At 39.3% G+C, this 22969-nt stretch overlaps 2 protein-coding genes across 6 annotated transcripts in view; one reads left to right on the forward strand and one right to left on the reverse strand.

The window, feature by feature from the left end:
* The window catches only part of LOC140734725 (ankyrin repeat and SOCS box protein 15-like), a 120479-nt gene that overhangs the window by 47482 nt on the left and 50028 nt on the right, over positions 1–22969 (reverse strand). The gene's annotated exons all lie outside the window — the stretch shown is intronic.
* iqub (IQ motif and ubiquitin domain containing) overlaps positions 927–22969 on the forward strand; it is a 60250-nt gene continuing 38207 nt past the window's right edge. Inside the window, exons 1-6 of one of the 4 annotated variants that reach the window (XM_073059103.1) lie at positions 927–969; positions 1692–1928; positions 7329–7463; positions 10611–10736; positions 13871–14014; positions 22623–22736. In XM_073059103.1, coding sequence (XP_072915204.1) covers positions 1694–1928; positions 7329–7463; positions 10611–10736; positions 13871–14014; positions 22623–22736 — 754 coding nt within the window. In that variant the 5' untranslated portion in view covers positions 927–969; positions 1692–1693. Of the gene's footprint in view, positions 970–1691; positions 1929–7328; positions 7464–8631; positions 8779–10610; positions 10737–13870; positions 14015–22622; positions 22737–22969 lie in introns of those variants that run through there. The other 3 variants (XM_073059104.1, XM_073059106.1, XM_073059107.1) reach the window with 3 other exon arrangements.

Consider the following 22969-nt stretch of genomic DNA (forward strand, 5'->3'; position numbering starts at 1 on the left):
CATTCAGGACTGACGTAAGGAGAAGTTCTTCCTCTTCACAGAATCTTTTCAGTTCTCTGCCGTGTAGGGCAGGGGTGGCCTAGACTTGCTTTTTAAAGTTTGATAATTTTCTGGGTACTGCAGTAAGCAAGGGATGTACAAATTAAATGGAATTAAGATAAAGATCAGGCATGATCTTTTTTGGTTATCTCTTGCTATTTATGTTTTAATTTTAAAATTCCAAAATATAAAATTGAGAGATTTTAATGAAGTGGAGATAGGATTTCCTTTGTTTAGAGATCGATAATGAGAAATCATCTTAAAACAATCATTAAAGGAATTAAAGGGTAAGTTACTTTTAAACCAGGTAAGGTGATGAGATCAACTCCGTCAGTACTTTCCAAAAGCAGGGGTCAGAGACTGTAGCACTAAACCGGACAACTCTTCCAAGTAGAAACAGAAATGCTGCAAGTACTCAGAGGGTCAGGCAAGAGAAACAATTAATACTTAAGATCCCGGATCTTTTGTCAGCACAGCCGTGGCAAAGCCAGCCACAAGTGTGAAAGCCCGAAGAACAGGTTTATTCATCCTATGAGCTGGTTATTCTCTGAAAATTTAAGCTGAAGTTTTCTCAGTAGAATGGGTGCAAACGTTTGTAACTTCTGAGACTACAAAAATGGACAGCATTTCAGAAAGATTCTGCGACGAAAATATCAGCACGGTGAACGCTTAGTCCCTACTTCCGATACCTACTGACGTGGTGCATGCCTGGTCCGTATCTCCGATATCTACAGATGTACGCATGCCCAGCACCATAATGTCGGCACAGCGCATGCCCAGCACCATAATGTCGGCACAGCGCATGCCCAGCACCAAAATGTCGGCACGGCGCATGCCCATTTCTCGGATGCGACGGTTGCTATGGCATCGCTAATAACAACTTTCTGGAAGGTTTTCGGCAGACTGGGTCTGGGACTTGGAGCAGACCAGGTAGGAGTTGGAGAGCAGCAGTAAACGACAATGATGAAGAAGAGGGTGATGACATCCCTCTGCACACTTGTGTATTGTGCTACCTCGGGGTTTGTTTGCTGGACAGGGAGAGCCAAAAGTGATCAGAATGGGGTTTGGCACATTATTCTTATTAGTCGAGATGTTGAGTATAAAAGTCGGGCGTCAAGCTGCAGATGTTTAAAATTTTGATTTAGGCCACATCAGAATCAGAATCAGGTTTATTATCACTGGCATGTGACGTGAAATTTGTTAACTTAGCAGCAGCAGTTCAATGCGATACATAATCTAGCAGAGAAAAAATTAATAATAAATAAACAAGTAAATCAATTACTTATATTGAATAGATTAAAAAACGTGCAAAAACAAAAATACTGTATATTTAAAAAAAGTGAGGTAGTGTCCAATGTCCATTTAGGAATTTGGAGTATTGTGTGCATTTCTGGTTACTGCATAACTGGAAGAGAAGGATCTGGAGGTTTTGGAAAGGGAGCAGAAGTTGGTTTACCAGGATGTTGCCTGGATTAGTGACTATTTGTTTGAAAGGTGATGCTGAACAAACTTGGACTTTCTACATTTAAAAGGTACTATGCCATTAGAAGGATTGATGAGATTATTGCAAACATCTAGATTTAAGAAGCCAGGCTGCTCTTATGTCTTGGAATAGTTGTCAGAAGGACTTAACCTTTCTGTTTTGTTATGAGAAATGGCAGAAAATGAAAATCATATGCTGGAAACTCAGGAGCAAGGTGATTCACTGGAGAAGGAAGACTCTACCCAGGCAACACAAGAACCAAGTGATGATCCTGAAGTAGTGGAAAACCCTTCCGATCAGTGCACAAACACTGATGAAGTGTCACAAGTGTGTCCTTCTGACAAACCAGCAGACGGGATGGTTGATGCATCAACCAAAATTGATAATACTGCTGTGTTACATTCAGGTGAATCAAGCTCTAAAAGTTTTATCTTTACTTACCGTGAGGATTTTAACTCTTACTCTGTAATCTTGCAAGTGTTTAAATATGCTCGGGCTTTCTGCTTTTCCACCAATTTAAACTGTAGAACCATAGAACCATAGAACACTACAGCACAGTACAGGCCCTTCAGCCCTACATGTTGTGCTGACCCATATAATCCTTAAAAAAATACTAAACCCACCCTACCCCATATTTCTTTCATCCATGTGCCTGTCCAAGAGGCTCTTAAATACCCCTAATGTTTTAGCCTCCATCACCATCCCTGACAAGTCATTCCAGGCACTCACAACCCTCTGTGTAAAAAAACTTACCCCTGATGTCTCCCGTAAACTTCCCTCCCTTAATTTTGTACATATGCCCTCTGATGTTTGCTGTTGGTGCCCTGGGAAACAGGTTCTGACTAGCCACCTTATCTATGCCTCTCATAATCTTGTAGATTTCTATCAAGTCCCCTCTCATTCTTCTACGCTCCAAAGAGAAAAGTCTCAGCTCTGCTAACCTTGCTTCATATGACTTGTTCTCCAAACCAGGCAACATCCTGGTAAATCTCCTCTGCACACTCTCCATAGCTTCTACATCCTTCCTATAATGAGGTGACCAGAATTGAACATAATACTCTAAGTGCGGTCTCACCAAAGATTTGTAGAGTTGCAACATGACCCCTCTACTCTTGAACTCAATCCCCCTGTTAATGAAGCCTAGCATCCCATAGGCCTTCTTAACTACCCTATCAACCTGTGCAGCGACCTTGAGGGATGTATGGATTTGAACCCCAAGGTCCCTTTGTTCATCCACACTCTTAAGTAACTGACCATTAAACCTGTACTCAGTCTTCTGGTTTGTCCTTCCAAAATGCATCACCTCACACTTGTCCGGATTGAACTCCATCTGCCATTTTTCTGGCCAACTCTGCAGCCTGTCTATATCCTCTTGTAACCTTCTACCACCTACAGCTCCATCCACAACTCCTCCAATCTTCGTGTCATCCGCAAACTTACTCACCCATCCTTCCGCCTCTACATCCAGGTCATTTATAAAAATCACAAATAGCAGGGGTCCCAGGACAGATCCCTGCAGCACTCCACTAGTCACCGACCTCCCTTCCACAACTCCCCTCTGCTTTCTTCCTTTAAGCTAATTTTTTATCCAAACAGCCAAGGTTCCACTTATCCCATGCCTCATAACTTTCTGGATGAATAACTCATGAGGGACCTTGTCAAATGCTTTGCTGAAGTCCATGTAGACCACATCCACTGCCCTACCATCATCAATTTCTTTTGTTACCTCTTCAAAAAACTCAGTCAGGCTCGTGAGGCACGATCTTCCCTTCACAAAAATTTAGGCAGTGTGTTTCAGTAAACTTTTTAATCATTCTGCCTATTATATAAAATGAATCTCCTAGTTATTAATTTCTCTTCTAAGAGAATTTTTTTTCCTATCATCAACTTTTGGCCCAATTTTTTACATCTTGATTAAATCACCCTTCAGCTACCCTGTACCGATGAACTCAACGTAACTCACATAACTCAGCTTTTCCACACCAGACAGCATCCATGTAAGTCTCCTCTGAACCTTGTCTATTGTTGTCACATATTTCCTTAATGTAGTGACCAGATCACTAGCTATGGCCAGGATGGTCTTGTACACAATTCTAGCATTACCTTCTTGCTTAGATTCTTTGACTCAAATACACAAAGCAGTATTTTTACTTTGTCATCTATTTGGCATAATCGATGCTTTGGCATTGGCATCTATTTTACATTATGCTCTAATGCTTTGACATCTATTTTAAAAGATGCTCTCCTCAGATGTTTGACTCTGCTACACTTTGTACAATTTGCCACGTACATTTCCTGGCCCTCCACCAAAATAAGCAGTGTGCCAACAGATGAGTGAGAGACATGACAGAGGGAAGCATTTAGAGTTTGATGATTGGTGGAAGGGAAATTAGGATAGGTGACATCTCATAATTGACAAGTCAACAAGATGGCTTGTTCCTTTTTGTTTAATAATTGGTGAAGTACTCTGAGATGGTGGGCAGTACAGAGGAGCCCCACAGGATCCTCTAATCCTAAACCTAAGTCCTGTAAAAAGGAAGTAGTTATAGTAGGGGACTCAATTATCAGGGGGGGGGGAGGAAGGGGGTTTGAGAATCAGGTCTGTACTGACAAGGAATCTTATACAGTGTGTGCCTACCAGGAGCACAAGTAGGAGATATCCCTGGATGAGTAGATAAACTACTGGCCAGAGCTGGGGCGGATCTAGTAGTCATTGTTCACATCAGAACAAATGACATGGGTAAAGGCAGGCTGTCTGTTCTTCAAGACAAATTTACAGAGGGACAGAACTGACAAGATAGTCTTCTCAGAAGTTCTGCCTGTGCCTCATGCCAGTTCAGGTAAGATAGAGGGGATCAGAAGATTTAACGCACGGCTCAAATCATGGTGTAGATTAGAGGGGCATAGGTTTATGGGACATTGGGATGCCTTTTGGGGGAGATGGAAACTGTACCACTGGATGGGTTGCATTTCAACCAGAGGGGCACTAATGTACTGGGCAAGCATATGCTTCAGTTAGTTGAGGACTGTTTAAACTAGGGAATGGGGTACAGGGAATTCAGAACAGGCCAGGCACACTGTGGAGTGTTAGTGGAGAATAACATATTACGACATAAACCGATTACAGGCTTCAAAAATATACAAGTGGATTGGATTAGGATGAAAAACATCAGTAATAGACTACGGATGGCCTGTATAAATGCAGGAAGTATTAAGAATAAAATAAGTGAGCTAGAATTATGTACAAGTGCATATAAGTATGATGTAATAGCAATAACTGAAACCTGGCTGACCTCAAAAGATGGTGATAGTATTTAATATAGTATTAAATTATATACTTAGGAAAGATAGGCAAGATCGTAAAGATGGAGGAGTAGCTGTATTCATAAGAGAGAATTTAAATGTGAAGCTGCTTACGATAGGAGATGAATTGAGACAGTGAATATATCTGGGTGAGAATTGAAAGCTATAAGGATAAAAGAATAATATTGGGTGTACTTTATAGACCCCCCCAATGCTGGTAATGATTTTAATAAATATCTCTATCAAGATATTAAAAAGAAACAAGTTCCGTTGGTAATGTTATAGTGATGCATGACTTTAATTTCCCAAATATTGAGTGGGAGAACCCAGTGACTAATGGATTACAGGAAATTGAATTTATTGTGATATTGATTGATTATTTTTTGACCCAGTATGTTAATGCACCAGCAAGAGGGGGAGGCCTGTCTAGATTTGATATTCTGTAACAATCAGAATAGAATTTTGAGTACAGAAGTTGTTGAGCCTTTAGGAACAAGTGATCATAACATTGTTAGTCTGTAAGTTTTTGGGAGAGTATATCAGTAAAACCAAAGGCATTAAATTGAATTTCAGAAAGGCAAAGTTTGTGCAGAATTGGCAAAGACTTCAGAAGGTAAAATGGAAGGATCTGCTTGATGTTGAGTCAGTTGAAGAACAGTAGGGTTGATTTAAAGAGATAATACATGCAGTGCAGGAAATATTCATACCCAAGATGGGAAGAAGCTGAAAAGGCTGAAAGTTAATAAATCTCCAGGACCAGACAACATATATTCAAGGCTACTTAAAGAGGTCTGTGATTATATATACAAACCCCTAACATTTATTTTTGAAAGGTCATTGAAGACTGGTGAAATCCTAAGGACTGGAAATGGGCTAACATTGTCCAGTATATAAGAAGGGTGACCACACTGACCCTGGTAACTAGAAACCAGTAAGCTTAACATGTATTAAAGGCAAGATAATGGAATCAATAATAAAGAATGAGATGGAAAAGCAGTTGATAAGTACAGGCATGTTAGCAGAAAGCCAGCATGGGTTCAGAAAGGGGAGATCATGTTTTACTAATATGCAGGAGTTCTATGAGGAGACAACTAAAGTCTATGATAACATTAGAGTGGTTGATATCATTTACTTGGACTTTCAGAAGATTTTTGACAAGGTACCCCCGAGACATTAATAATCAAATTACAGGAGGTAGGGATTCAGGGTAAGGTGATCGAATGGGTACAGAATTGGCTCAAAAGCAGAATACAATGAGTTAAAGTTGAGAGGATCATTTTTACACCTAGAAAATGTTAAAAGTGGGGTTCTGCAGAGATCAGTTTTGGGGCTGCTGCTGTTTTTAATTTACATTAATGGTTTGGATAAACACATAACAAGTAAACAAGTTAAGTTTGCCGGGAACACATAATTAGGGGGACGGGTTGATAACATTCAGGCAATCGAATCAATACAGTTAGATCTAAACAAAATCCAGATGTGGGCAGATAACTGGCAGGTGAAGGCTTATGTAAGTAAAGATAAAGTATTAAATATAGGAAGAAGAAATGTTAGATACAACTATACAGTGGGGGGGGGGTCTTGAGTTGGAAGTGCTCCGTATGAGAAGGATTTGGGCGTCCTGGTAGACTCATCACTATCAACATCTAGACAATGCACAGAAGTGATTAGGAAGGCTAATAGAATGTTGGGCAATATAATGTGCTCAGTGGAGTTCAAGTCTAGAGATGCTTTCCTTGCAGCTTTATAATGCACTTGTGAGGCCATGCCTTGAATGTTGTGTACAATTTTGGTCCACATATTGTGTGAGGAATGTGAAGGCACTGGAGAGAGTCCAGAGGAGGATGGCTAGACTTCAGGTCTGCAGGGTATGAGCTATAAAGAAAGTTTGAAATAATTATGTATTTTAGTCTATACAGACGTAGAATGGGAGGAGACATGATAGAAGTGTTCAAAATCATTAAGGGTACAAGTAAAGTGAATGCCAGCTGCTACCTCAAAATTAATCCATCATCAAGCACACATGGCCATAGGTGGAGACTTGTTAAGGGGAGATTTCAGGCTAATATTCCTTTACAAGGCGAGTAGTGGACACATGGAACAAACTATCTAGTTGTGTAGTTGAAAGTAGTACCTTAGAGGCTTTTAAACCCTAGCTCAATAGTTATTTCAACACACACTGTGAATAGGAATTTGACAAGCTTTGTTGGGCCAAATGGCCTGTTCTTGTCAAAAACTTTCTAATGCTCTAAAAACTAGACTTTATTTGTGGAAAGGTTGCTTGTCTTTCTCCAGTCATTGTGAAAAGGTGCACATTGATGTCCAACAATTTGATAGGAAGGTATTTACACTTGTTTTTCTGACAATGTTTAAAACGGCTAGCCTTATGATCGATTTTTTGATTTTATGTGATTAGATTATGTGGTTCTGTATCTTTCAGAACCCAAGTATTTTTCTATTTGTACCACAAGCTAATATTATTTATATTAATTTGGTGGAATAGAAGAACCTGAAAGTTCAGACCATGTAGAAGATGGTACAGTTGAAGGAGTCATGACGCAAGAAGAAATCACAACAGATGAAACAGTAGAAACAAAGCATGTGGTAACACCAGATCATGCTGAGGATTCCAAGCTAGGTAATGTTGATAAGTTCACATAATATAACTTCATTTCTGTTTAAATGTAAAAAAAAATGATGTTTTGTTAAAGTACATGGGGACCTTGGTGAGTGAATGTGTGTGTGGAAGAGAATTAGTGTAGTAGAAAATATTTGGATCTGTGAACTGTCACAGCAATTCCTCATTCTGCCTACTCTGATCAACTCTGTCTTTGGCCTCTTTTAATATTCCAATTAACCTCAATATAAGTTAGAGGAACAGTATTTTACCTTTCATCTGGGCATATCATATTTTCTGTGACCTAACAGAATTCAATGATTTCAGATATCAACCTTTCATTAAGGTAATCAACCTGTAACGCTAATCCAATTTTCCTCTCTCCACCAATGCTGCCCGACTGGCTGAGTATTTCCAATCTTCTGTTTATTTTAAATTTCTGATAAATGTGTTATTCTTAATCTCAGTATTATAACGTTGTTGTGTTTTTCATCTCTCTTGTGTTCTCATTCACCTCTCTCTATTTACATGTTGTCCAGACACACCAGATGGCAACTAACAAGCCTTTACCTTCAGGTGACATCAACAGCATCTAACCTCAGTGGCCACTTTATTATGTGCACCTGTATACTGCTAGTTAATGCAAATATCTAATCAGGCAATCTTGTGGTCAATGCATAAAAACATGCAGATGTTGTCAAGCAGTTCAGTTGTTGTTCAGGCCAAACATCAGAATGGGGAAGAAATGTGGTCCAAATGACTTTGACTGTGGAATAATTGTTGGTGCCAGACAGAATGGTTTGTGTATCTCACAAACTGCTGATGTCCTGAAATTTTCATGCACAACGGTTTCTAGAATTTGCAGAGAACGGTGCGAAAAACAAAAACAATGAGTGGCAGCTCTGTGGGCAAAAATGCCTTGCTAATGAGAGAGATCAGAGGGTAATGGCCAGCTGGTAGAAAAACAACAGTAACTCAAATAATCTCGTGTTATAACAGTGGTGTGTACACTATCTTTTGAACGCACAACACCTCAAAGCTTTTTTTAAAATATTATTTATTTATTTATTGAATTTTAGAAATTACAAGAATAAATGTAATAATGAAATGGTAAAAAAAGTGATATTAACCCTCCCCCCTCCCCTTAACCCTCCCCCCTTAACCCTTATCTAAAGAAAAAGAAAAAAAAAGAAAGAAAAGAGAAGAAAGATTGCCTGGATATCGGAGGATCCCCACATGTTCCATGGAGTTCAAAATAATTTTGATATTTATTTTCACTTTCCCCAATTACTATAATTTTATCTTCAAAGGACCTATGTATCTAATCCTATCTTTCGTAAGTATGGTGACCAAATTTTCAAAAATATCTTATATTCATTTCTTAAATTATACGTAATTTTTTCAAATGGAATACAGCTATGTATTTCATTATTCCGACGATCCATAGTTAAATTTAAATCAGATTTCCAAGTAACTGCAATAACTTTTTTGGCTACTGCCAAAGCAATTAAATATAAAATATCAAATAACACTCTTTTCTGTTATTTTCAATTAAAAGCTTATTTACGAGAAAAGCTGGGACAAACAATGTTGATGCCAAAACCTAGTGAAATAGAAATATTAATTCAGAAAGGAAAAATTAAAAAATTTACATCTTGTATGTATAATTTGATTCAAAAGCAGACAATTAAATTAGGAATTCATAAATCAAGACAAAAATGGGAATCTGATCTGAATGTTAAAATTGATGGAAAAAATTGGTCAAGATTATGTTCTGATAGTATGAGAAATACAATAAATGTTCGATTTAGATTAATACAATATAATTTTTTACATCAATTATATATAACACCACAGAAAATAAATAGATTAAATTCAAATATGTCTGACCAATGTTTTCGATGTAAACAAGAAATTGGTACTTTTTTACATTCTACTCGGTCTTGTTCTAAAATTCAACCATTTTGGATTAATTTAAGATTTTTATTGAAACAAATTATTGGAGTACAAATTCCACATACTCCATTGCTATTTTTATTAGGAGACATTGAAGGGACAATAACGAAATTTAAATTGAATAAGTATCAGAAAAAATTTATAAAAACATCTCAAAGCTTGAAAAGGATGGGCTACAGTAGCAGAGGACCACAAACATACACTCAGTGCCCTCTTTATTAGGTACAGGAGGTGCCTAATGAAGTAGCCACTGAGTATGTCACTCAGCCTCCCTTTTGATTTTCAACCTGTCATTGATGTTCCCTTTGTTCTTTTCACCGCTCCCCATTTTCTGCAACTTAAAATGACGTGCCTTTTTTAAGCTTTGCCTAGTTCTAATAAAAGATCATTGACCTGAAAGATGCTCTTTTTCTGTCCCCATGGATGCTGTCTGACTTGCTGAATATTTCTAACATTTCCTGTTTTTTTTTATATTTTAGACTTCCAATATCTGTAGTATTTTTTGTGTTTTGGGAGTTCAATATTTGTGGGAATTTATGAAGAATAAGTAAGGCTAGTGAGAAAAACGATTGAAGAATTGACATGCAGGAGTGTAGGACAGTATGTCCATTGACTATCAGGACAAATTTTCCATTTCATGGTATTATTTTAATCTGATGTTGATCTTCATACCTCTGTCAATATAAACAGCACTTTGTTCAGGGAGCACAATAGATAAGAATGGAGGGGATGCCAATTGAGTTAATAGTTATTGGGAAGAAGGGGAATGGAGTATTCACCTATTTAATAAATGAAAGGACGATAAACTGATTTTCTTCCTTTTTACAGCTGCCAGGAACAAAAATACGTACTGGTATAGACCAAAGGGAATCATTTTCCAATGTTTTATTTCGTGAAAGCATAACTGATATTTCCTTCTCCAACACTTCTGCTGAAATCAGCATATCAATACACAAAATTTATGAACATGTGCAATAGAGCAGAAAAATAAACTTATTGGTTTCTTTGACAGTGAACAGCATGACAATCAATCATACTGCATATAATTGATCATCTTCTTTGACAGCATGCACCGTAATCATTTTAGCAATCAATCATGCTGGATTATGTGGTTAGATTACGATCAGCAATGATTTTCAAAAGCTACAGTAGGCACTTATTATATTTGTGCTGGCTTCAAACTCATTTTTGTTTATTCGTTTGATGGAATAGTAGATTCTGAAATCATAAATCATGGTGTTGGGGAAGGTCCAACTGCTGAAGTCATAATGGATGAAACCGTGGGAAAAAGTCCAATTGCAACACCAGAGGGAAACTTAGCTGATGTAACAAAAACAGGTAATGTTGACATTTCAAACTATTTAACTTGTTATTTATATCTGGATATTTTTCTGGTGTACATTATCTCTAACATTAGTTGCATTAACACCTAATTTTGTTTGAACAACATTAAAACACAATAGAACAAACAAAAATTAAGAAAAATAACAAGACGTAAATGATAACAAACAATAATTTGTACTTCTCATGCTTATACTATTAATATTTTAATAAAGACCACAATTATGTTGTTAAAATAATTTAATAATGGAATAGAATTATTACAATGTACTATTGCAGAAACTTCAAAATTAGATTTAACATCAGCCACTGCACATTTTACTCTAACTTTAATACATTTCACTTTATAATTGCAGGGTGATTTTGCAGTGAGCAGTATTTCAGAAATACTAGTTATGCATTATGATTGAAAACATCTTTCCTGTTTTGTCTATTTTGCTGTGCAAATAGTTGTCCCAGCCTGATGTGACAGCACAGCTTCTTGATCATTTGTACTGAGCCTCGGCTATTCAGTATGAACTGAAGGAAGAGTGTGGAAGTTGTACTGTGTCTGTAAACTTAAACTGATCAAAATGCTGCTATCAGATGGTTGCTCAGAATTCATCTCCAACTAAGTAGTGCAACTTGCAACTTACACGCCTGTTGTACCTATTTCCATTTAAAGTGTAATTTAGCCAAGGACCTTCAAAGAATGAAAATACCTGCTGGCACTGTCTGTTCTCTAGGGTGAGCAAATTCATTTTTGCAAACTCACAGAACAGAGAAATATGGCTAGAGCAAGGGTTCCCAAACTTTTTTTATGCCAAGGAGGCTTACCGTTAACCTAGGGCTCCGTGGATGCCAGATTGGGAATTACTAGACTAGAGAATAGTAATTCAGAAGCATGGAGTGAACAACTGTAGCATAAAATTAAATCCCACTATATCAGCTACAGAATTTAAATTAAGGTAAATAAGTAAATTCTGGAATTAATGGCAGACACAAGCATTGGTGACTGTACATTTTTTTGGTAAAGTATAGTCATGTATTTTGGATTATGCTTTTGCTTATGATGCCAATACCTGGTGAAGGAATAAGAAAGTATCATTGCAGATTAAGCCCTTGGACATGAGAAATGCAACACAAAATATATCTGTTATAGTCTGGGATTAGGTGCTGTGGAAGGAGACGAGTGGAATTTGCATGCTTGTGCTATTGCCTAATTATAGGCTAGTATTCTGATCCAAAAATTTCATAAAAATTTCATCTGGATTGAAGGAGAGTTGGTTCAAATTCCCCATTTCACTGTGTATGAACCACTAAACCATATGGATGAATTATATAAACGTATTTTTGTCTTTTGGTGTTTAGAATATTTAAGGGTGTTAGTTAAAAAGCTATTGGATTCTTTAAGGTGAATGCAAAGAAGTTATCTCTTCTAGTGAGGGAATTTGGAACAAGCTGTGATCTTAGATGAAAGTTGTGCTGCAATATGAAAAATAGAAAGCATATCTTAAAGCATATATAGTGTTCTCACATAAGCTGGTGAATTTTAAGTTAGAGACTTTTGTTAAGTGTAGTGAATAGGTGTGAAACAAATATAGCTAAATAAAGTTCAGATACAGATTGTCCACAGTCTGATTAAATGGCAGAACAAGGTTGAGGGACTGGATTGCCTGTTTCTTTTCATACATTCCTAATTGTTGGACAGAAAATCAAATTTGCAGAATGCGAATTAGTAAATGGTAAACACAAAATATTCTGTAGAAGTAACACAACAAATTGCTGAAGGAATTCAGCAGATCAGGCAACATTGATGGAAAGGAATAAAGTGTTGTCATTTTGGGCTGAGACTTTTCATCAGGACTAGTCAGAAGAACTAAATGGTTACAATTTGACATTTACATACTTAAATCTAAAATTAGTATTGAACTAATTTTTATTAATTGAAAATATATAAGAAATAGAAGCAGCAATAAATCATTCAGCTTCTTATGTCTGTTTTTCTATCAGTTAGATCATTTACCTCAACACAGCCTCCTCAGTAACTCCCAGACCCTTGATTTACAATTTTACTGATTGTGAATTCTAAGGATTCACCACTCAATGGTGAAAGTAATTCCTTCTCCTATCTCTGCCCTGAATGACTGATACCTCATGGTTTCTAATATTCCAGACAGGGGAAACATTGACTTGAACCTGTCAAACTCCTCAAAAGGTTTGTAACATAAACTTTTACTTAAATTAATGGTATCATTTATAAATTGGCAGTAAATACAAAACTTCCTTCTGAGTTGCTTATTTATTTATTTTTGTGTTTTTTTTAATTAATTCCCTTTAAGTAGTGCAACTTCCTGCAGCACTTTGTTAGGTGTCTAAAATCAGAGCCATAGAACTATCAGAATCAGGTTGATTATCACTGGCATGTGTTGTGAAAGTTAACTTAGCAGTAGCAGTACAACGCAATACATGATAATATAGAAAGAAAAAATAGATATGTAGATAAATAAGTATATATGTATATTAGATAGTTAGATTAAAAAAGTGCAAAACAGAAGTAATATATAAAAAAGTGAGGTAGAGTTCATTGGTTCAATGTCCATTTAGGAATTGTATGGCAGAGGGGAGTAAGCTGTTCATGAATCACTGAGTGTCTGTCATTAGGCTTCTGTACCTCCGTCCTGACAGTAACAATGAGAAAAGGGTGTGCCCTCTGTGATGGGGGTCCTTAATAACGGATGCAGCCATTCTGAGGCAACGTTCCTTGAAGATGTCTTTGATACTATGGAGGCTAGTACCCAAAATGGAGCTGACTAATTCACTGAAGGGATGTGCAAGATTCATTGACTTGTTGATTTTTGCCACATTCCTGCATAGAGAGGTTTGCTTTCCAAGTGACAACCAATGAAATGAGTGCAGATAAAAATAAAAACTTTGGAGAAACATGGGTAGGGAGGGTAAACAGGGATTTGTAAGTATTGACTGTGTTAGAGCATTTACTGTTAGTGTCACTACATTTTGTTGATTTCTTGTAGATTTCTAAATCTATAAAAATCAATGGCATTGAAAGATTTAGGATGTATTTTAATTAATATTTTCACTTTTCTTCTCTCTTCTGTTGAATATTCTTGAATCGATAAATATGAGTGAAGGCCTAACAGCAGCAGAACCTCTAATTATAGACTGTAGCAAAATTCATGTGGGTGAAGCTGCAATAATTTTGGACTGTTTCAAATGTACTACTACAGAAAGCTCTACACTAAATATTTCTGGTCCATCACATGAGATGCCAGAAGGTAATGTACAATTTAACTTGTTAGCAAGGTGCCTTAGAATTATTTAGTTTTCCTCTTCTCAAATTACTAGCTGACATTTGTAAGCAATAATTGTGAGTTTTTGTCTGCAGTAGCATCACGTACTCTGTCACAACTTGACAGGTATTTTCTGATTTATTGAACTCAGAAGATGGTGATTTACCTGTCCTTTTCTTTGAAAATTAACTATTTGAAAGGTTGTTTAATTTGCAGTGTGTATGCCACTATTCTTCCCATCAAAATGACAAAATAACTGATCATTCACTTGTACACGTGGCACTGGATCTACTGAGTATTTCCAGCTTTTGATCGTTTCTCTTCAAATTTTCACCAACTGCTGTTTTTTTTGGCATTTTGATCATTCAGTTTATCGCTGTGCTCAAAATGGCTGAAATGCTAAGTGGCAAAGTGCAGATGGGTTCAAAATTCAAAACAGAGAAACATGACCCCAAACTTCAAGTTACCTCTTTTAATGGAAGCAGATTCATTTGTAGGTGAATAATCTGGTTGGTAGAAAAGAGGAATGATATGATGTCATCCAATGTGGTAGAAAAGCATTATGTTTTTAAAATGCTGAGAATATTAATATTAACGGTAATTGATGTATCCTTGTGTATCAATCAGTGACAGTTACTAAACAAATAAAATAAGCAATGCAAAAGACAAATGGACAAATGTCTTCCAGATAAAGGATTTGAATCCAAGAGTAAAATGTCATATTCCAATTGCGTATGACTTTGATGAAAGTACACATGGGATATTGTGTACACATCTTCTTCCGGTACCTAATGAAGCATTGTCTTAGAATAGAAGGAGCTTCTCGTGATAGGAGATTGTCCTAAGAAGAGAGGCGAGGTAGACTAGGCCTATACTAGCTGGAGTTAGAAAGCGAAGTGAGGTTATTGAATCAGACAATACTCTTATATGGAGATACGGGGATGATATTTCACTAGGTTGGGAATCAAGAGCATTCTCAACATAATGTGTTGGCTATTCAGGATTGAGATAAGACTACATTTACCTATCAGGAATATTAAGAGTCTTTTGGATTCTTTTTACTCTTCAGAACTATGGAGAATTGGTCACTAATTAAGATTAAGAATGAGATCAGTGGATGTTTGGATATTGAGGGAATCAAGGGATATGGGATTAGTACAGGAAGGTGCGACATGAGTTAAAAAAAATCATGATGGTTCAAGTATGAGGAGCTGAATTACCTATTCTTCCTATTCCTGTGAGGGAATGAATGCCTTTTCCTTTCTTATGTTTCTATACTGAGTATTTGCTTCAAGGAATTTTCTGCCCTACTTGATTTGCTTGGTGCCCATCAATTTATTGATCAGAGCCTTGTGTATGTTGAATGGATTAGTATCTACATCCCTCTAAGTTAGAGAACACAAGATTCACATTACTCAAAATAGGGGAATGTATTCTCAATTCATCAGTAAATCTGTTCACGCTACCATTCTGTCTGCTCTCTAGATAAACTGTTCAGCCAGAGGAAACTGCCTTTCAACATCTCCCTGTCTGTGCTTCTAAGGAATACAAGCAAATCCTACACAATATCTCATCATATGTCAATCCCCTAACTTGAGGATTCAGTCTAGTGAATCAGTACTGCAAAGTGAAGATATAGTTGCTTGGAAAATGGAATATTTTCTGAACAGGAGTACTAATCTAGTTAACTCATGTCTCTTCATGCCAGTATGGCTTAGGCAGGGCTTTATAAGGAAAGTATCATATTTGATGCCAGTCTGCATAGATGTTGGCAATTATTATATGAATTTAGTATACTGATTCAAGTCAGGATAAATACAATCACCCTCGTATTGTTTCAACACTATTGGAAGTGTATTGTGTTTTTGTTTCTTTACATACATGGATAACTGGAAGACACTTGAGACAAGGCAGTTCTGTGTGGATGAAGTCAAAGCAAGAGAAATGACCTCTGTGTTGAGAGTAGTTAGGCCAGCTAAAGTGCATAAGAAGAGGACAAGGCAGCTTTCATCTATATTTGAAATACCTGGGGGCCCATTACTGATACTTGTGGAATCCCGTTATTAGCAGCCAAATGAACTGAAAGCAACTGAAAGCATAATTTCTAATTTGCATAGTATTCTTCAATTAGCCACTTGTTCATGCTACTGCAGTATTCCCATCTTCAAAACTTTTCTTTGTGTGATCCCTCCAGAAAATCTAAACGTGATGTTTGCATCCTTTTTCCCTTACATATTTTGATAATCCCATGTTCAAAACACTCGTTTAGATTTATTATACACATTCACCTTTTCATAAAGCCATGTTGATTTGGCCTAAGCATATTACGATTCTCTCATGCCCCTGGCTTAATTAATTGATCCATCTTGAGCAGTCTTACATTTGTTATCTTTTATTCTGCTGGAAATATTCCAGAATATAGTAAATTTTAAAACTCATCATTATTGTATTCACCATCTCAGCACCCATTTCTTTTAGCACAAAGATGCAACCTCTCAGCTCTTGATATTTTCTCAGTTTTTAGTTTGGTACTTTATCTTTATTGGTGTGAATTATTTTAAATTAGTTAAAACCAGTAGACACCTGGTAACCTACTATATCGGCTATATTTATCTTCAGTAGTGAATACAGACACAAAATATTGGTTTAAGTCTAAAGCTATTTGTATATTTCTATATTCTGTAATAGGACCATGCCTAATATTGCTGCTCTATTTTTTTATACATGATAGTAGCTTTTACAGAGAAACTGTATTAGATGAAAAGACAAGTAGTTGCAAAAATGCTATCATAAACAATTGTCAGCACAGAATATTGACACAGTTATCTGTGAAATTAAATATAAGTTCAAGTTCATGTTTAATTAACATTTAAACTTACATGAATATGGCCAAATAAAACAACGTTCCTCTGAGGCCAAGGTGCAAAACATATTACCAACAGCACACAACTCACCGCACATAGCAGAAATAGCATATGTCATTGCAAATGCAGGAAAACACAACTACAAAGAAAAAAATATATATATATAAAACCCAAGTCCCTAACTGGCATGATTACATGTTGATAGTAAGTCATCCTGGTTCAGTTTGTTCTTCCACTAAGCAAACACTGGAAGGTGACACCGACCAACACTGGAGAACAGCACCGACAGGAGGGGTCAGCCCCCAACCCTGTATGAATTATAGCATGCCCACAGAGGCCACTGCTCACTCCTACACTGCCTCCAGTATCTTCTCCCTTGAGCGACTGCAACAGGCAACCCTGTGGTAAGGCCCGAGTTCTTACTACTGTTACGTTCCCCAGTAACCGGGTGACTTACCAGCAAAGATAGATAGGTCCGCTGAAGCCTGGTGCTACTATTTTCAAAAGTTTTTATTTATAAAGGGGTACAAACGTATGGTTACTACAAAACATTCAGATCATATACATCGTCAAAACTCAATCTAAAGCACAGGTGTAGTAATAATCAATCAAAAATGAGCTCTATCGTTGTCTAGGGTCCAATTGGGTATAAGAGTCACTCAAAGTCTGCAGGCTTCCCCGTTTCGGGAACCGCTGACGTTTCACGTGTTGGATAGAGAGAGAAGGAACACTTGCCCGTCGTCTTTGCGAAGCAAATCCCTGTTGTTAGTTAAAACGGTTTGTCCTTTGGTTCCAGCCACAGACTCCCGATCCAGAATCTAACGCACGTGGCTTCCTTCAAAATGGCTTCCCGCTCCGATGGGAAGCACTATCGTGTCTTCTTCGGGTGTCTCCTTGGTGCGTCTGAGGCCCCGCCTCAGCAGCCCACCTTTTATCTGGACTGGCAGGGTTGTCGATGTCCATCAGGGTCGGGGGGGGCGAGGCAATCTTTCCCCCATCACCCATCTCACCTTGCCCTGAATGTCTGCACGTAGGCCAGTTCCTTATTCCACAAAGGTGTCTCCCAAGACAATGGCTATGTCCAAGGCTTTTGTCTTGTTGAGCGACCAGCCCACATTCCAAACCGTAAGGCTCTCTCTCTCTCTCTCTCTCTCTCTTGCGATTCTCACAAAGGAGTGGGCTGAGGTCATTACACCTCCCCTCTTAAAAGTTTTTTACCAGCGGTTAAAAACAAGTTGGTACAGGATTTTTTCTGGACTCTAACATACTACACAAGCTTTTCTCTTCACAGAGTACTACCGTTATACATTCCAGTCAGTATCTAAACAGGTAACAATTACAGTGCCCCTTTCTTTAATATCTTAACCTTACGTACCGTACTAAAGTCTGGTAGCATCAAACTTCAGCTCAATAACCACCTATTTTTATTTATTTTCTTCAGCAACACAACTAAGGAGGTGTGATCTTAGTTTAGGTGCATCTACAAAAGTTTATACAAATACTAATCGTTTCGGTCGTGTTATTTCACCGGCAGGTCTCCAAAGGGGTTGTCTTTATTATGCACAGGCTTTGGGCGCAAACCCGTACAACCGGCGTCGCTATTTAAAAATGACAACTTATATTGACCATCGCCTCTTTCCCGGGGAGTCCCCCCTTGGAAAACTTGAGTAATTTGGCGAGGTACTCTCCCGCCTTTCCTTTCCACGAGGGTTATTCTCTTAACTCCGTGTCCCCAACCTAGTCCATCGTGGGAATTTCCGCCCAATTCTTTAATGCTACACAGGTAGTTAACCCTTTTGTCAAGACCATACAGGCTGATGTGTTTTAGTTCGAACCTTTTTCTCCAGCCGCATTTAAATTTTGGCTTCCTCACAGCGCTTTCTTGAATAACAATAGCGTGTGAGGCCCCTTTACATTCCAAATCAACCTGTAATCGATGCGCAGGCATCAATCTAGACTTTAACTTTTTTTCCTTCGATTTGGGAACTACAGATTTACCGTTCTCCTCCACAACAACAGTTATCTCCCCATTCGTAAACTGCACCTTAACTCTGAACACCCTCTTCAGCACAGACACCTTCTTTCCCGAACCAAGTCTATCTGATCCAAAAGGACAGCCGTCTCGTCCAGCCGAGTCAAATACCTCAGACTTTTTCTGAGCTCCGTGACTAGGTTTAGGACCACGGGCCTCCCCATCTTGGACACACTCAAACGGGGCATTGGCCTCTTCCAGGCTTTCAATACCCATACCCTTTTCAAATTCTAACTTCCCTTGATCCTCCCAGTTACTCTCTGGGCAGCTCACTTCCGAAGTAAACTCAACCCCTTGGGCTGGAACAACCTCATCTGCCAATCCAGCAGACTTCTTCAAGGTAATGGCATCCTTTTCATCGAGGACTGCCCTCATTTCATTATCGAGAACACCTTTAGACTCATCCAGGTCCAACCCTGGACCTTTTAACAGCTTTATCTGTTTCTCATCTTTATTTCCTATCTCTAGGACCTTTTTCTTCGCTAAAGGAGGATCTACCTTCTCTCCTTTCTCTCCTTTATCCCCTTTTACGTTACTATTCCTCGTTTTACCACGCTCAAAACCCTCGTGGCACAGGGTCGGTAAAGACGTCTGGGCCAATTTTAAACTGCTCGCTTTCTCAGCTGCCGCTCTCGACAGGCTGCGAGTGTCCGCACATGCGGGATAGCTCGGGGACTCTATGGGCGGGGCCTCAACTCTCACGGGCTGGGTTTTCAGCTTCATGGCTGCTCCAATCTTCCCACCCGCTACCCAGAAGGACGTCCACGCCTTCCCCCGGCAACTCCGGCAGGACCCCCAGTTCCACTGGTCCCGACACCAACTCACAATCTAGAAGGACCCTATGCAAAGGCACTACCTCGGTCCAGTTTTCTATGCCTCTCAGGGCTACCTCGCCCGTCGGAGGTCCGAATGGTAATACGTTACGGCTAATTAATGATAGCTCCGCCCCCGTGTCTCTCCAAATCTGTACGGGGATAGGCGGGTCCCCCTTCCTCACAGACACGGTTCCGGGTGACAGATAAATCTCCGACCCCTCGCGCTCTCTGCTCCCCTGGGACCCTCTTGCCGATTTTCTGATTACCACTGCACGCCCGATAGGGATCGCTGCTCTCTCTCTCTCTGGCTCCTTTCTCGGAGCAAAGCATTTAGATGCAATATGACCCACCTTTCCACAATTAAAACAGGTTAAACCAGGAAATCTCCAGGTTTCCTGCCTGTTATCCTCACTTTTTCTGCTAGCTCCCGGCGGGCTTTCCCTACCATTCCGACAGTCTCTCGGGTAACTTTTTGGCGAGGAAAACTTTGTCTTGTGGGTTAGGGCATATTCATCTGCGAACCTAGCAATTTCTGAGATGGACTGATTCGTCCTCTCATTTAAATACATTCGGATCTCTTCCTGAACACAACCTTTAAATTCCTCAATCAAAAATAACTCCCTGAGACGCCCATAATTCTCGGCCACCTTTTCCACGGTGCACCAACGGTCCAAGAGCACACCCTTCTCATGGGCTAGCTCGGTATACGTTTGATTCCACCCTTTCCTTAAATTTCGGAACCTTTGTCTATACGCCTCAGGTACTAACTCGTAACCTCGGAGAATGGCCTCCTTTACTTGGTCATAATTCCCTTCCCCTTCTGGGGGCAACGCGGCATATGCCCGCTGTGCTTTCCCTCGTAACACACTTTGTAATAACGCCACCCACTGCTCTCTGGGCCACTTCTGATTCACTGCCACCTTTTCAAAAAGCAAGAAATAACTATCAACATCCGTCTCCTCGAAGGGGGGGACCAACCTCAACGCCCGACTAACATCAAACCCCTCCTCTCTCTCTTGCCCTTGAGCTCTTCGCTCTTGCTTTCACCTGTCCAGCTCCAATTCATGGCTCCTTTGTTTCTCTTTCTCTTCTGCTCCTGCTTCTAGCTGCTTTAGCTGGAGCTCATGACCCCGTTTCATCTCTAATTCCTTTAGTTTGAACACCTGCTCCCTTTCCTCAGCCTTTTCCTTTGCAGCCCGTTCCTCAGCCTTTTCAGCTGCTTCTAGCTGGTTTACTTTAAGATCATGTTCCAACCTTACTTTCTCCAACTCTACCTGATCTGTCCCACTCGCTAATCTCTTTTCGGGGATATTTTCCAAATCCTCAGCTGCAAACACCTCCTTCCCAATGTAATACTGATTTATGACCCTTCGCACTTCCTGCTTTTTCATTGATGACCTCACCTCTACGAGGTCTAACCCCTTTGCCAGATTTACCAAGTCTGATTTGGTAGCCGTGCCTAGCGCCTCTACAGTCGGGTTTCTCATAAATTCACCCACATCCATCTTTGCTGGTTTCCTGTCTGGCTACCTGCGTAACCAGATTTAAGTTTGGACTTACAGCCCGATTCACTGACCCTCCCCTTTGGTTTCAAATCCGGGACGAGCACCCCACTTGTTGCGTTCCCCAGTAACCAGGTGACTTACCAGCAAAGATAGATAGGTCTGCTGAAGCCTGGTGCTACTATTTTCAAACGTTTTTATTTATAAAGGGGCACAAACGTATGGTTACTACAAAACATTCAGATCATATACATCGTCAAAACTCAATCTAAAGCACAGGTGTAGTAATAATCAATCAAAACTAAGCTCTATTGTTGTCTAGGGGATACTGAGTCCAATTGGGTATAAGAGTCACTCAAAGTCTGCAGGCTTCCCCGTTTCGGGAACCGCTGACATTTCACGTGTTGGATAGAGAGAGAAGGAACACTTGCCCGTTGTCTTTGTGAAGCAAATCCCTGTTGTTAGTTAAAACGGTTTGTCCTTTGGTTCCAGCCACAGACTCCCGATCCGGAATCTAACGCACGTGGCTTCCTTCAAAATGGCTTCCCGCTCCGACGGGAAGCACTATCGTGTCTTCTTCGGGTGTCTCCTTGGTGCGTCTGAGGCCCCGCCTCGGCAGCCCACCTTTTATCTGGACTGGCAGGGTTGTCGATGTCCATCAGGGTCGGGGGGCGAGGCAATCTTTCCCCCATCACCCATCTCACCTTGCCCTGAGGGTCTGCACGTAGGCCAGTTCCTTATTCCACAAAGGTGTCTCCCAAGACAATGGCTATGTCCAAGGCTTTTGTCTTGTTGAGCGACCAGCCCACTTTCCAAACCGTAAGGCTCTCTCTCTCTCTCTCTCTTGCGATTCTCACAAAGGAGGGGGCTGAGGTCATAACACTACAACCTGCTCCCCTGCCATCAATCTCACAACCAAACCTCTGAACCGGACTTATAGTATTCTATGTTACCAATGTCCAACAGGGTCGTCTGATCACAATAAAAACATCCAAGTCAATCACTCACACCGCACACCACCTCAACACAATAACAGTACACAACAAATCCAAGTGACAACACAATGGTATGTAGTAAGTCCAGCTTCAGTGCTATCTTGCAACTCTGATGGGATAGACATGCAGTATTTGATGTTCTTAGCATGCAGCAGTGACTTGCGATCATAAAAAAGACATAAAAGATGAACAAAGACATCTTTGATTGGACCCAGAGTGGCTTTTGTGTCCAAGTCACCACCATTTTACTGGAATTGTTTGCTATCAATATCCACTGCATTCAAATAGCACTGTACCTTTTAAAAACTTAACATTATCAATGTTTTTATATCTCTTTTCTTTTGAATTTCTCTCAAACCAATGAATACAAATGATGCAAGGGCAGGAGGACCTACAGTTACAGATGGCAGCAGTAGAGATATGGAAGGTGCTGCAAGTTTGGACCCTACTAAATTTACTGCTTCGATTGCCCCTGATCAATCAAATGAGCAGTCGGAAGGTATATTTTTCATATATTTTCAGATGTTTAATTGTAGCTCAAATTATTGGTAGCAAGATCAATGAATTGATGGCTGATAGAAATAAATGTTTTTTTTTGTAGTTATTACAGAGATGTGGTCACAAGGTGACCAATTCTGAGAAATAAATATTCTGAAGTACTTAACATTTGGGAACGATAAACAGAAAGGCAAATGAGGTGTGATAGCGCTATTAATAAAAGGTGGAATTGAT

The sequence above is a fragment of the Hemitrygon akajei genome, chromosome 10, assembly GCF_048418815.1.
Source record: "Hemitrygon akajei chromosome 10, sHemAka1.3, whole genome shotgun sequence".
NCBI lineage: Eukaryota > Metazoa > Chordata > Chondrichthyes > Myliobatiformes > Dasyatidae > Hemitrygon > Hemitrygon akajei.